Raw genomic sequence first — 14,940 nt, forward strand, 5'->3', positions numbered from 1 at the left:
CAATTTGTCTTTCACAGGAGGCGTCTCAGTGACGCTGCTGACAAAACCGAAGATTTAGAGGACACACCTGGGGACACCTTCTATGTAACACACACGCCAAGACAAAGAAGGGCTTCTGCTGCCTGCAATGATGAAGGGCTCTGGGTCCGTCACCCAAACCTCCAGAAGGTGACAGGGGCCGCCAATCCCGGCCAAACAAAACAAAACAAGACGCCAAACCGGGCACTGCATTTTTATTGGTGCGTCCGTGCCTGTGCCGCGAGTCCGAAAGCGGGGCGCCCCCCACCCCTCCTGGGGACGCGCTCAGAGAACCTGGGCCAGGTTGTGCTTCTTGTACAGCAGCGCCCGCCTCTTCTCGCGCTCGCGCACGAAGGCGCGCAGCCGCGCGGTGGGGAAGGTCACGGGCGCGGCCTGGGAGGCGGCCGGGCCCTCCTCGGTCAGCCACGGGCACTGCAGGCAGCTGGAGGCGCAGGGCCGGCCCCTGGAGGAGCACAGGGGCGCGCGGGTGAGCGGCTCCAGCCGAGCGCGGCCGGGAAAGGGAGGGCGCGGGCAGCGTGGCTTACCAGGGGTGGGCGCACAGCGTGCTCCGCAGGAAGGCCACGGCGCCGCCCGACAGCCCCGCGTAGCAGCGGCTCAGCCGGATGTGCCCCTTGCGCAGGCCTTTCTGCACGTCGCGCATGCCCTCGCTGCTCACAGGGTACTCGGCGCTCAGCCTGCGGGGGGGGAGGGGCGTGGGCACTCCGAGGTCCCCCTCAGGTGGATGGGGGGCCCGGGAGCTCTGAGGTCTCCCCCTGATGGAAGGAGGGGTACAGGGTCTCTGAGGTCACCCTTGGATGGATGGGGGGACACAGGGACTCTGAGGGTACCCCCAGATGGATGGGGGGCCCACAGGACTCTGAGGTCTCCCCCTGGGTGGATGGGGAGGGCATAGGGACTCTGAGGTCTCCCCCTAATGGAAGGGGGGGTACAGGGTCTCTGAGGGTACCCCCAGATGGATGGGGGGGTGACCATGGGGATTCTGAGGTCTCCCTATGATGGATGGGGGGGCACAGGGACTCTGAGGTCTCCCCCTGGGTGGATGGGGAGGGCATAGGGACTCTGAGGTCACCCCTAATGGGAAGGGGGGACACGTGGACTCTGAGGTCACCCTCGGATGGGGGGCACGGGAGCTCTGAGGTCTCCCCCTAATGGAAGGGGGGGTACAGGGTCTCTGAGGGTACCCCCAGATGGATGGGGGGGTGACCATGGGGATTCTGAGGTCTCCCTATGATGGATGGGGGGCCCACAGGACTCTGAGGTCTCCCCCTGGGTGGATGGGGAGGGCATAGGGACTCTGAGGTCACCCCTAATGGGAAGGGGGGACACGTGGACTCTGAGGTCACCCTGCGATGGATCCCAGGCCTGCCCCTCCTGCTCAGCACCCCCAACACGTGCAGAAACTCACATGATGAAGGCCGTCACCCCGACGGCCCAGACATCGGTCTGCGGGACAGCACCCTGCCCCTCCAGGAGCTCGGGAGCTGGGGGGCACAGGTGAGAGGCTGAGTGTCCTGCAGGGCCCTGAAGACTGGAGCTCGCAGGGAAGGGGGGTGGCGGGCAGGACCCCTGACTCTTCCTCCCACCTCCCAGTCCCCCACAGCCCAGGACCGCTCCGGGATGTCACTCCCCCACGCGCACCCATGGTCTCGATGTAGTCCTTGAACGTCTCCGAGGGCAGGACCTTGTCCTGGGTGAGGCTCTGGGCATTGCCGAAGTCAACCACCTTGAGCAGGTTGTACTCGGTGACGATCATGTTCTCCGACCTGAGGTCCAGGTGCAGGATGCGCTGGCCGTGCAGGTACTGAGCCACGCTCAGCATCTGCCACAGGTAGTCCTTCACCTCCGTTTCCGAGTAGGAGGCCCTGGGGATGGAGAGCTCGCTCAGGCTGCTCCCGGGGGACGCGGGATATGGGGGGAGGGGTGCTCTGTCCCCACTCAAGGCCCTGTAGGCACGTCCCACGGGGCAGTGAATAAGGGGACCCCTCCATCCCAGGCAAGAGTGGCTGGGACCTGCCCTGCCTCCTTACCTCTCGGCCAGGCAGGGCAGCAACTCGGGGCCTGAGCAAAGCTCCAGGACAAGCACCAGGTGGCGGGGGCTGAGGTAGGCACCATGCAGCTGGACCAGATGTGGGTGGCGCAGGCACTTGAGGGCCTCGTACTCGCCCAGCACTGCCATCCTCTCCTCCGGGCGGTAGGGGATGATTTTGGCCGCTAGCGCCCGCCCGCTTGCCCTCTCCCGGCACTGACGCACCACACTGAAGCGGCCCCTGGGAGAGAGAAGCATCTGGCAGGCTGGCCAGGGCCCCCTGCCCTGTCCCATGCCCATTTGCACATGCATGGTTCTGCAGCCTGTGCCCATCCCCCACTCCAGCCAGAGCAGCCACGTGTAATGGTGGGACAACATGGCAAGCTCAGCGAGGAGGCACTGGAATCTTCTGGGTGACGGGGGTCAGAAACTGGGAAGGAGCAGGTGTGTTTGGAAGATCTCTGAACCCAGTGTGGGGTGGGGGTGAGCCACAGAGGGGAGGGCTGAGATTGGGGTGGGTACATGAGGAGCCAACAAAGCACCATCCCTGCCCACTGCCCACCCGGCCAGTCCAGGTCAGCCCCTGCACCTCCAGATCTGGGTCTGGAAGGCGAAGGTCTGTGTGCTTGAGAGTGACTGGGTGGGCAGTGCTTGGCCGCTCTCCTCCTCAGAGGCTGTTGAAAAGAAGAGATGTCTAGAAGGTCCACGGTGGGGGTCATGCCCCAGCCAGCCCCAGCTTTCCCCACCTTTCCCCAACTTTTTCTCCCATCGCTTCTGCCCAGCCACAAGTGGCCCTTAGATAAAAAAAAAAAAAAAAATGAGTGAGTGTGTGCGCTGGCAATGAAGCTGCAGGGTGCCTGCGGGGCAGGTGGAAGGCATCCATTGAATGAGACTATAGAAAACAAACGTGCCATACTTCTCCCTTTCTCAATCAGTGGCAGACATTACTAATCAATTGACGCACTCTCCAACTGAATCCAGATTCTGTACCCCAGGTAAGCACTGCTGATCCGCAATGCAAAACTTAGCATTTCTCATATGCTTCCTAGTGGCTTTAGTGTTATGAGCCAGGGGGTGGGGGGACGACCCCCAGAGTGTGCAGGGCCCTTGCAGAGTGGCTCACCCATGTGGCTGGGCCCTCCGAGGAGGACCTGCTCTGAGGGGCTGCTGTAGGGCCCCATGCCTGCCTTGCTGACACAGGCGGTCCGGAAGGTATACACGCCGCCCCGGGAAAGCTCGCTGGTGACGTAGCAGCAGTCAAAGATGTCAGAGGCCAGCGTGGTCCAGCTCCCGCCTGCACCACAGGGGAGAGATCAGCAGGAGGGAAGCCTGTTGAAGTCAGGGATGGGGTGGAAGTGGGAGGTGGGGGGAGCACACTGGGGCCAGGAGGCGGGCAAGTACCTTTCAGGCAGCACTGCACGATGTAGGTCACGGGGCCGTAGGACTCCACGGGCTTCCAGACCAACAGCACCCCGTCTGCATACACCTCCCCGATGTCCGGGCGTGGGGAGGACAAGGGGCGCTCTGCAGGGGATGGTGGTCAGCAGCTCAAGGCCCAGCCTCAGGGTTTCCTGCACTTTGTGCTCCCCCCTGGACCTCCCCTCCCTGCCTAGGCCTTCAAGCCCACCCTCCCCTGCTCTAACTTGCTCCCCTCCTGGACCAGCTCTCCACACACTGCAGGCTCAGGAGACCCCCACCTGGGAGTGACCTTCCCTTGCAGCCCCCAGCCTCCCAGGTCAGAGTGTGGCCTTTTTCTGGCCACTCGGTTTTGCCTGGTCCTCTGGACGGGGTATCTGAGGGTCTGCCAGAACTGGGCCTCACCCCTCTGGGAATCAGGCCAGGTGTCAGAGAGCTAGGCCAGCAGCCCACCTCCACCCCCATCTTGGTTCCCTGGAAATGCATGTGGGAATTGTTTGCGGTGGCCATGGCCTCAGTTTCAATTGAGGGACTAAATAGGAAACCAGCTACAATGGGAAGAACGAATAGTAGAATTAAGGGCTCGGGAAAGCTCAGTTTCCTGCAACCAGCTGATGAACTTTCACCCTGGGTCCAGAAGTATGAATTACGGGGCATGGTGCTCGGTGCTTTACACATAACCAGCCATGTCTGTCTGTCTGTCTCGTCTCTCTCCCTCCTTAGTTTGCTCCTTCGGCCACAGAAGTTCAGGGCTTCCCCCGACGACTCAGTGGCATCACTCCGGAAGCCTCCAGTCTGCTTAGCCCTGTGTCATATTCTGCCCCCAGTTCCTAATTCCCCTGGTCTTGATGTTTTTGTTAGTCTCCATCTTCTCCTGCTTTGCCTGGTGAGTTTCTGTGAGTGACGCCACGTCCCCTGCAGGCTGTAGCACGGGTGGGGCCCCGCACACAGCCGGCTGAGCTCTCTATTCTGCAGCCGGCCTGTGCCTCCCTGGGTTGCCAGGTGGGCTGCAGTTCCAAGGGCCCCCCTGGGTGGTAAGATGCAGCACAAGCAAGCTCACACGGTGGGGGCAGGTCTCCAGGTGCCTCTCAAACAGCCCCTCCCACTCACCCCCACCAAAGAGCCGACACAGCCACCCACCTGCCTTCCGGAGGACACCCGTGGTGGCTGCTGTACCCAGCGCATTGCTTACGCTGCAGGTATACATGCCCAGGTCCTCAGCAGTCACCACCAGGATTGTCAGCAGCTGGAAGTTCTTGAGGGTGGAGGAAATGAGGACACGGCTGCTGCTTTCCAGAAGCTGCCCGTCTGCAGCAAGACAGAGTGGGGGCCAGGGTTGGGGCAGTTCCTGAACACAGATCCCAGCCACGTGGCCCCAGAGGCTGGGGAGCAGGGCCCGGTGTAAATCGTGCAAGGGACACACCCCTCTCTGAGCCTCAGTTCCCCTCTGTACCAGGAGAGTGACGAATCCAAAGAGCCTGGAGATGCCTCAGCTCTGGGTGCCCCACCTGCCCCTCTCTGGGCCTCAGTTTCCCCTCTGCACCAGGAGGATGATGGACCCCAGGAGCCTGGGGATCTCCTGGCACCTCCCCCAGATCCCAGGGGGAGGAAGGCCCAGGTAGCCACCTGCCTTCCTGCTGGGCCTGCTCTCATCCTGAGCCTCTGCCCTCAGGATAGCCCTTTACCTTTACTCCAGGTGGCCTGTGCAGCTGGCTGAGCCAACACCTGGCAGGCAAGAGTCACAGACTGGCCCAGGACCACTGTCTCATCCGAGAGCTCCTTTAGGAATGACGGGGCTGAAGAGCAAGTGTGACGAAAGCAGCTCAGACAACGCTCTCCAGGGGTTAGACATGATCCTCGAGTGCCAGGCCCGAGAGTGTGGCTTGAACCCCACGATGGGCAGCAGGCACCGGGATGCCCTTCTGGGTCAACAGGAGCCTTGACCACCCAGCTTACTCCTGCCAAGCCCTTGGCCAGGCTGGGGACAGAGGAGCTCATCCCGCAACTCCATCTGTCACCTCCTGCAGGAAGCCCTTCCTGACTGCTCCAGCGCGATGCTGGGCTCCTGACAACCCCCACCCTGGCTGGAAAACCCATTTGGGATCTGACCCATGGGAACAGCTTTCTCCCACTGGTCTGGCTGCCAGGGAGGCTGGAGGCCACTGCTTCTGCTATCCACCCTGGCAGCAGGTTCTTCGGGAAAGCTGAATGCTCAGGCACTCACCTCGGTCCCTGCTCTTCAGACCTGACAGGCGGAAGGACGCCAGGCCAGGCTTCCTCCTGGGGAGCCCTTCCTCTGGACCTGCAGAGAGAGAAGGGAAGCCGTGGAGATCACACCCCAAAAGGCCACGGAGCCTCGGGGCCGCTGCCTCCTGCTGGGCTGCCAGGATCCACTGGGGCGGGTGGGGATTCTGCCCTGAGCCCCCAGGTCCTGCCTTCCACTCCCCAGAGAAATGGCCGTGGACCCTGGGGGCTTCACTGGAAACTGGAGCTCGACCTGCTGCTGCCACCACCCTCTCCCTGCACTTCTAGGCACTGGGGCCCGTCTGGAGGACCCTGGTAGAGGGCTGACTTCAGTTCTAGATATCCTGAGGCTCGCCCAGACTCAGAAGCATAGCGGGGAAGGTTTACGGGGCCATGGGAGGTGACCTCTTTGGATGCGGGTGGGGAGCCCTGTGCGGCCGGCCAGGAGGTGGGAGTGGCCTCAGTACATCTCTAAGGGAGAGAAGCCTGGAGCGGGGGGAATGGGGGGTCTGTCGTGGCCCGGGACGAGCAGGCGAGGAGACATGCCCAGCACAGTCAGCGCAGGGGAGGGGATCACCTTCCGGCCGGCCCCTCAGGATCCTGGAGATGTGCGCCACGGATGCCTTGACCCGCTTCCGCAGGCTGTGCTCCGTGGGCTCGTCCGGCGACAGGCACCTCCCGGAGAAGTGGAAGAGGCCGCGGGCGCCGGGGGACGACTTCCTTTTCCTGCCCCGGGTGACCTCCCCGAGCACGGCCTCCAGGAACTCGGGCTCCTCGGTGATCTCCAGGCTGGCTCGCGGGCGGGGCGCTGGGCCAGCAGGGGCGCCCGGCTCCGCCGGCCAGGGCCACTCCTCCTGGAGCTCGGCCGTAGGGGAGGGCAGCTCGGGCTGTGGGGGCTTGGGCACCTTCCTGAAGATCATGAACTCAAACGGGAGGTATTTGATATCGTACAGGTCAGACAAGTTGAGGTAGGCCGGCTCCACCTCGGAGATGTCCAGCGACAGCCTGTCGGCCGCCTCCACGTCCCCCGACAGGTCCTTGATCTGCACCAGGGAGACCTGGGAGCCCTGGCTGAAGTCTTCCCAGGAGGTAAATTCCGGGGAGTCCCTGCGGGAAGCCCCGCTCTCCTCGGGCTCGGGTGTCGCGCCGGCCAGGGGCAGCGGGCTCTCGGCCGCAGCTTCCTCGGGCTCCTCCATGGACTGTGACTGTGCCCAGGCCAGCCTGGCCCACAGAGGGCCCTGCCCCAGCATGCCCCCCGCGTCCCCCCCAAAGGCGAAGGTGCCGTAGCCTGCCACCCCCGCGTAACCCCCACGGTGCCCCAGGGAGAACTTCCTCGTGGTGGCTTGCTCCTGAGGGTGGGGTGGGGGAGACACGGGCTCCGACAGGTCCTCCACCTCCTGGGACACAGCCTCAGCGTCCAGGGGGACAGCAGGCTCCGGGCCCACCCGTGAGGGCAGCACGGCTTCCTGTGGGGAGAGATCCCCCAGGAAGGCCGGCCTCAGGGAACTAGAGGGGTCAGGCTTTGGCTTTTCGGGGAGAGAGGTGCACTCTGCCCCCAACTTAGAGTCTGGCAAGTGGCTTGCTTGGGCTGGGGAGGGGGAGGCCTGGGGCTCTCCTGAGAGGAGGGGGTCCACTGGTGCCAGGAGCTCCTCTGTGCACAATCCTGGAGAGAAGGAGCCCGGGGACTGTGGTGCAGCTGCTGCTGGGAGTCCGCAGCCCTCCTGGGGGGCAGAACCCCAGTCAAGGCGAGAGAAAGGGGTGGGCTGCTTCCAGAAGCTGTCCTGGGAGGCCGTGGAACCTGCTTCCTCTTGCTGAGCTGAGCCGAGGGAGCTGCCGCTGGACAGAAACGGTCCTGGCCCCTGCAGGGAGCCTTGGGGATGCTCCATCTCACCAGCAGAGCCCCCAAAAGTGGCCCCTTCAGGCTCACCCTGCTGTGCAGCCACGCCTGGGGCCCCTTGAGCCTGGGGAGCAGCACTTGGCACAGGGGCCCTTGCCTGCAGACCCCCGAGGCCTGAGGGGGCTGGGGGTGCACACCGCCCCTCCAGGCAGGCCTCCAGGGACTCCCCGGGCTCCTCCTCTGGGAAGGGGCTGGTGGTGCGTGGCCGTTCCTGCTCCAGGGAGCGGCTGCGGCCAGGGGCCGCGCGAGCACCGGCGCTGGGCAGCCGCAGGGCCGTTTCGAAGGAGGGTGTCTTGGTCATCGGGGCCACCCACTCCTCCCTGGCAGCCTCCTCCTCCTCCAGGGCCCGGTGCTCCAGCAGGGGCTCCCGCAGCCCCGGCAGGGCCCCAGCGATGTACCCGCCCTTCAGCAGGTGCCGCCGGGCCCGCGCCAGGGGCTTCCTGCCGCCCCGGGCCAAGACGGGCTCCACTGCCACCTCCCCGGCCTGCTGGTGGAACAGGCTGCAGACGATGCTCTGCCGGGGCACGCAGCCGGGGGTCCCCGCAGCCACCCCCGGGCCCTCCTGGGATGGAGGCTGTGCCTGCAGCAGCGGTGGTGCCGTGCAGACCTCAGCCTCCTCGGGCAGGCTGGCTGAGGGCCGCAGGAAGCCCCTGGGGTGCAGCAGCGGAGAGTGGGCCACGGGCGAGGGCGGCAGCGACTTGGCCCGGGCATAGGGGGCGATCTCGTTGTCCGAGGAGGAGCTGCTGGAGGAGCCGCCGGCCTCCCCGAGCAGGTGCCGGGAGACCCCGAGGGACGGGCTGTCCGGGGGGCCGCGCAGCAGCTCGGGGATGGAGCGCATGACCAAGATGGATTTGTAGCACATCAGCGAGCGCTGGAAGGGCAAGAGGCACAGAAGGGGCATTGGGCAGGGGTCCAAAGGTGCAGAGAGAGGAGTGCCTGCCCTTCCCACCCTCTTTCCCCGTGGGCCTGGAGGGCAGACTCAGAAGACCAAGACACCAATTCAGCTACGCCATCCTCTGCCCCCTCCCTGGTCTTCCAGTGCAATGCATGGCCTGCCTCCACCCCATGCAGGGAGTGCAAACTGGGAGGAGCAGGCCCGGCTCCGGGAGGAAGCTGCCTCACCCGCTCTGAACCCTGCTGGCCCATGGGTGACCATGGGTCCCCTGTGCCTCGGTTTCCCCTTAGATACTGTGCTGTCCTGGGCACTGCTCACCTGCCACCGACTGCGGGCCAGCAGGAACTTGAGCTGCTTAGTGTTGATGAAGTGGGCCTCCTCCGCGGGCACGGACTTCTGGGGTAAGGAAGAGAGCAGCCACGTAGGGGGAGATCTTGTGTTCTGGCTTGTGGGCTCCAAAGCTAGGGGTTGGGGACCCTCCCAGGATGGAGCCCAGCTGGAGAGCCCCAGCCCTGGAACCACACGCCGGTGGCTCCCGAGGTCCCATCCCCGCAGTCCCTAGAGACTAGATGTCTAGGCATGGCTGGTCAGAGGCCAGAGATCAGGGCAGCTCCACAGCCCCTCCTTGACCAGGGCTTCCAGGCTGATCCGGGAAATGGCCCCATGGAGGACTCTGGTGCCACTGGGAGATCTCCGTGCCCCCTGCTTCCCAACCTAGTCATGCCACGTTGTGTGGGTCAGGGGGGTGGGGAACACTGCCCCTGTCTGAGAGTCCTGGGAACCTCCAAGCCTGGGCACTGGGAGGAGAGCTCTCTGGGCACCAGCCAAGCCTCTGTGGCTAATGCACTCCACCACCACGGCAGGGCCCTGCCGTCCGGGGCCTCAGTTTCCCTCCCTGCACAACACTGGGTTGACTGAGCCTGTCTCCCAGGCTTGTCCACCGTTGCGGTGTGACTGTGTCCCCAACTCACCAGGAACCAGGGGTGGCCGAGGCACTGGGAGGCGCTGGGCCGGGCCCTGGGGTGAGAGGACACAAAGGGTTAGGCCAGGGGGTCAGCCAGGGGGCCTCGAGGTGGGCCAGTCAGGACCCCTGGCGGTGGGAGCACGGGGGTGCACTCACGTGGGTGCTCTCTGCAGGGTGGCCTTGATGAAGTCCTTGGCGTCCTCACTGAGGTGAGCGGCTGCAGGGCTGCTCCAGGACACCCGCCCTTCCTGAATGTTCAGGAGGGTCGCCCGGTCACTCTCGCCCGCAAACGGTGATGTGCAGGTCAGGCTGAAAAGTAGGGTGGGCCCTGAGGGCATCGTGGGGCAGAACTGTTGGGCCAGGGGCCCCAAGCCTGACTGGGGATTAACTCTTAGTGCTGCCTCCTCCAGACCCTGAGAATCCAGGAAGCATCTTGGATTTGCTCACTCCAGGGCTCAGTTTGGAGCAAAGATGCAGACTGGCTATAGCCTGAGGTGAGGATCCGGGCTCATTCTGGGATGAGGATCCAGGATCAGCCTAGGATGGGGATCAAGGCTCAGCCTGTGGTAAGGATCTGGGATCAGCCAGAGATGGGGATCAAAGCTCAGCCTGGGATGAGGATCCAGGATCAGCCTGGGATGGAGATCAATGTTCAGCCCAGGGTAAGGATCTGGGATCAGCCAGAGATGGGGATCAAAGCTCAGCCTGGGATGAGGATCCAGGATCAGCCCAGGATGGGGATCAATGTTCAGCCTGGGATGAGGATCCAGGACCAGCCTGGGGTGGGGATCAAGGGTCAGCCTGGGATGAGGATCCAGGATCAGCCCAGGATAGGATTTGAGCTTAGCCTGGGATGGGGTTCAACTTCAGGTCTTAACCTGAACTGAGGATCAGGGCTCAGCCTGGGGTAACAGAAAAATCCAGGTTCAGTCTAAATCACGGAAGTTCTTCAGGAGAAGAGTAACTGTTTTGAGTGACCTCTGAACAAACCACCCAGAACCCTTTTGGAAAAGCACAATGCGGTTCTAGTTCTCAGCCTCATGACCTGGCAGAGCGGCTTCTGACAACAGCGTACGTGTGAAAAAAGCTCAGCAGGCGTTTCTTATCAGAGTTGGTCTGACTGGCTGTTCCCAAGATAGCTGCCAGCTCCAGGGTTCAGGGTCTCTAATCTGGGAGGGTGGCCAGCAGTAGGCGTGGTCTCCAGTGGGACTGGTGGGGTGGGGTCTGGGGTCTGCTTCTGGAAGAGGCAGGATGACGGCGGGGCTGGGGGAGGTCTGCTTACCTGAGGTAGGAGATGACTCCCACGGCCCTGCATGCAACAAAAACACAAACTCTGTGTTACCCCAGGCCTGATCTGCAAGCCAGGGGCGTATGTGTGCAGCGGGAGGGGAGAAGAAGCTGTGAGCCAATGAAGAGACCGAGGGTCAGGCTGCACTGCAGAGGGAGTAGGTGGGGCGGGGCCTGTGGCAGGAGCTGAGGAGTCCAGCAGCCTGGAGGGAGGCACGGGCTCCCACTCACCAGATGTCGGAGCCCATGCTCACAGGGGTCTGCTCGATGATCTCTGGGGACACAAACTCAGGGGAGCCGTACATGCTGTACTGCGGCTCTGATGGGGTGAGTTTTTGCGCAAAGCCAAAATCACAGATCTTGATGTCTTCCTGAGCAGGATGCACCATCAGGATGTTAGCCGGCTGTCAGGCAGAGTGGGGGAGTGGGTGAGGGGCAGGCCTGAAGCAGGTGATTCCTGGGGCTACCAGGCCTTGGACAGGGGAGACCTTGGGGATCCGGAAGGGCCTGCCACACGGTGGCCATGACAGCTCCACTTAGGGCGAGCTTCTACTTCATCAGAAGCCCTCCTTGAAAGGGCTGCCAGGGAAAGCAGTGAGCTCCCCATCCCTGGAGGTAAGCAAGCCCTACCGGGGAGGCGGCGGTGGGGAGTCTGCGCCCTCCAATGCACAGGTCCCACGGGGTCCTACCTGACCCACCCCAGAGTCAGGGGTGGGAGGCACTCAGCCCAAAGTACCTTTATGTCCAGGTGGAGAATGCCACAGGTGTGCAGGTACTGAAGCCCCTCCACCAGTTGCTGGATGTAGATCTTCACCTGTGGCCCAGGCCGGCACTCAGTGGGAGCTGACAGAGCCCAGCCCGGGTCCCTGTCCACCCCACCTCCTCCCACTGCAGTTCTGAGCCCTGCTCCCTGCGGCCGCCCCCAGGCCAGCCTCTCCCAGACAGCGGCCTGTGCTCTGCAGCTCCCCCCACATCAACTCCCCCTTCCCTGTCTCTTCCCCAGGCCTCAGTAGGTGGGGAGGAGGGGGACTGAGCCACACCCCGAATGATGGGGAGAGTTTAAGCGTCTCCAAAAGCAAGAAACTGCACAAAGCCAGGGTGACAGCAAGGTGAGTGTGTGTGAGGACAGGTGGGGACTGGCCCAGCTGGCACAGGTGTGGTCTAAGAGGGGAAGGCGGTGGATGGCTTTGAGAGCCCAGTGGAGCTGCAAACCCCCTCCCTCAGGCCCCAGGGAGCCACAGACAGTCTTTGAGCAGTAGGGTGCCCTATGACTGAAGGACTGGGGCATGCTCCGTCTGGGGGAGTGATGGCTGCAGGTACAGGAGGTCTGATCAGGTGGAGGGAGCCAGGCAGGCTGGGGCCAGGGGCAGGTGGTCACCTCTGCCTCCGTCACCACGTTCCTCTTGAACAGGCGGTCCAGCAGCTCCTCTGATGAGCACCTGGGGCTCCAGTCAAGGAAAGCTGGAAGCCGGCCTGGTCCCCTGCCCCAGACACCTGCACTCACCATGAAGTGGGAAAGACAGCAGGCACACCTTAGCTCATGGTGGGCTGCAGTGTTGGCTGGGGAGGCTGGTGTTTGGCATGAGAAGGAAGCAATGGGACCCTCAGATCTTCAGACTCCCAGAAATCACCCAGCCCTAAGGAGAGGGCTGCAGGCAGAAGCTGGGGGCTGAGGTCACTGGGCACGAGGCAGAGGAGGCTCGCTGAAGAAGCCAGGTGGGATTCCCTCATGCAGAGCTGTGGGCACCTCGCACAGCTGAGGTCCTAGGTGAGTAGGTGGGCAAGCTCCAGGAGCACAGAACCCAGGTGGGCTCTGTGACTACTTCGACAAACCGAACACAGCTGATGCTTCCGAGCCCAGGCCTTAGGCATCTGGTAGCTCCACCCACTCCCTGGGACCCCACGCCCTTAGAGCCTGGAGCTGCCACATTAAGAAGTCGGGCCTCCCTGATGGAGAGGCCACGGGCCACAGGGAGAGGAGCCTGGCCAGCCCAGACTTCCAGCCATCCTCACCAAGACCTGGGCATGTGAACGAAATCACATAGGACCCTCCAGCCCAGCCCAGCTGCTGACAGAACACAACTGACTCCCCGTCAGTGCCACATGGAGCAGAAGAGCCACCCAGCTGAGCCCTGCCCGAATTCCTGACCCACAGAATCGTCAGAGAGAAGGAACGTAGCCATCTTAAGGCCCGTGTTTGGGGGTCTTTTGTTATGCAGCAGTAACAACTGGAGCACAGGGAAATCGAGCTCACTACTGTCACCAGGCCTCACACCACAGACCCCAGCTCCTGCACCCCAAGGTGGCCCTGGGGCACACTTGCCTGTCCGGGACCCGTCCTCCCCCACTTTAGGTCAGGATACAGCTCCAGGACGAGGATCAGAGTCTTCCGGGTCTCAAACTGGTCCAGCAGCCTCGTGACAAGTGGGTGGTCCAGCATGGCGAGGATATCTCGCTCACGGTATGCCAGGGCCAGCGTCTTGCTCCGCAGGGGGATGAACTTGGCAGCGCAGGAGATCTTATTTCCCTTGTGCTGCACCCTTTTCACAAAGCCAAAGACACCCCTGGGAGGAAGGGAGGCCCATGGCAGGCGTGCTTGCTGGGGCCAGGGCTCGTGTCATCTCCCGGCCCCCACCCCAGAGCCGGGGGCTGGGGCAGCACCTGCCGATCTCCTCCATGACCTCGTAGAAGGAGTGCAGTTTCCTCCGGTAGCTCTGCGGCTCTGAGGCCAGCGTGCTTTCTTCTGCAGTCAGGGGACGGGGCGGGGGGGGTGGTCAGTGTGCACAGGGAGGAACGCTGCCATCCCCCACTGCAGCTCCCTGCTGCTCCCGAGCCCTGGCCTCATCCTTCCCAGCCCCCGGGAACACCACCAGAGGGGTTGGTGGGGAGCAGGAACCAGGGCCTGTGACCCCCTCCCCAGCAGCACAGGAGAGCCCAGGAGGGGTCAGCCCAGCTCACCCCCACAGACCAGCAGCTCCGCCTTGCACAGCAGCTCGCCGCTGGCGTTACGGGCCAGGCAGGTGTAGACACCCGCGTCCTGCGGGGCCACGTCCCACAGGACCAGGGTGTACAGGGTCCCGTCCCGCTGCTGGCTGAGCCGGGTGCTGTCCACCAGCTGGGTGCTGTCCTGGAGGCACAAGGCCGGGAAGGCAGCCATCAGGCACCCGCGCCCACCCCCACCGCACCCCCACACATCGCTGAGTGGACCTTCCATGCCTGCCATGTGCCAAGTGGCCGGTCAGCCCAGGGAGGGCATCAGGAGATGCTCAGAGAAGGCTTTCTAGACCCCCAGAGCACAGGGGCAGTGGGATCCCCCCGGAACCTGTTCCTACCTTGTACCATGTCACCGTGGGCTGGGGGGTGCCCTCAATGATGGCCTGGAACCGAGCTGTGCTGCCCGTCTGCACCTCCAAGTCCTCGATGGTGACCTGCATGGATGGGGGCTCTGGAAAAGAAAGGGCCCCCAAGGCCCGGGAAGTGGGCGTCAGCTGTGTGTACAGGAAATACAATGTCAGGGTGCCCTCAGGCCCCCAGGTCGTCTGTGCGTTCCTGAGAGAGACCACATGGCTTCCCGAATGAAGGAATAGCCCCCCACCGTGGCCACTGAGGCCTCCGGACCTCAGAAAGTTCTTCCTCCTGTCTAACCAATGCCTTTCCTGCTTTTGACCTATGCTGGTCAACCCGTCAGGAAGACAGCTGGGACATCGGGCATACAACACGCTGTCCTCAGGCGGTCACTCACGGGAAAAGTGGACATGGACAGTGAAGCGCTTTGCTGCCCCCTCGCTGAGCTCCCCAGCAAAGCCGCCTGGCCACAGCGGAGGGTTCCAGACCCCCGAGTGACAGGCAGGAGGCAGGGGGCCCTGGAGGCAGGGCTGGGCAATGCCAGATGCCCTGTGGGGACCCTAGACGAAATCCCCACAGCCCTGGGTTCATTTACAACCCAGCTGGGCCTCTCCCCACCATACTTGGGACTCCTGCATCGCTGGTCTGATACACGTAGGTCCTTTGCGTGGTCTCCACGATCACACGGCGGTGGGTGTCCCAGAGCAGCTCTGCTGCCCCCGCCCCGGGCCAGGCTGTAGCCTCCATCCTGCAGTCACAAGCACGGAGCCCATGAGCCCTCTGCCCGGGGTCCCAGAGCTGGAGGCCCAGCTAGTCAGGTCCCAGGG

At 63.4% G+C, this 14,940-nt stretch overlaps 1 protein-coding gene and 1 long non-coding RNA gene across 2 annotated transcripts in view; one reads left to right on the plus strand and one right to left on the minus strand.

The window, feature by feature from the left end:
- Positions 1–225: 225 nt before the first annotated feature.
- OBSCN (obscurin, cytoskeletal calmodulin and titin-interacting RhoGEF) overlaps positions 226–14,940 on the minus strand; it is a 229,973-nt gene continuing 215,258 nt past the window's right edge. Inside the window, 24 exon segments of the mRNA XM_037823238.1 lie at positions 226–481; positions 564–713; positions 1,445–1,520; positions 1,678–1,901; positions 2,067–2,306; positions 2,655–2,739; positions 3,189–3,359; positions 3,467–3,589; positions 4,622–4,789; positions 5,167–5,277; positions 5,706–5,783; positions 6,303–8,493; positions 8,836–8,913; positions 9,489–9,534; positions 9,638–9,790; positions 10,764–10,790; positions 11,000–11,172; positions 11,505–11,582; positions 12,147–12,207; positions 13,132–13,332; positions 13,430–13,511; positions 13,727–13,895; positions 14,101–14,213; positions 14,737–14,861. Of these exon segments, the coding sequence (XP_037679166.1) occupies positions 304–481; positions 564–713; positions 1,445–1,520; positions 1,678–1,901; positions 2,067–2,306; positions 2,655–2,739; positions 3,189–3,359; positions 3,467–3,589; positions 4,622–4,789; positions 5,167–5,277; positions 5,706–5,783; positions 6,303–8,493; positions 8,836–8,913; positions 9,489–9,534; positions 9,638–9,790; positions 10,764–10,790; positions 11,000–11,172; positions 11,505–11,582; positions 12,147–12,207; positions 13,132–13,332; positions 13,430–13,511; positions 13,727–13,895; positions 14,101–14,213; positions 14,737–14,861 (5,101 nt within the window). The 3' untranslated portion in view covers positions 226–303.
- On the plus strand, positions 656–6,051 carry LOC119524554. Its single transcript, XR_005214848.1, has 5 exons — positions 656–1,533; positions 1,630–1,867; positions 3,001–3,060; positions 4,205–4,367; positions 5,178–6,051. It is a non-coding gene; the product is annotated as an uncharacterized LOC119524554 (long non-coding RNA).

This window comes from Choloepus didactylus (assembly GCF_015220235.1).
Source record: "Choloepus didactylus isolate mChoDid1 chromosome 11 unlocalized genomic scaffold, mChoDid1.pri SUPER_11_unloc2, whole genome shotgun sequence".
Taxonomy (NCBI): domain Eukaryota; kingdom Metazoa; phylum Chordata; class Mammalia; order Pilosa; family Megalonychidae; genus Choloepus; species Choloepus didactylus.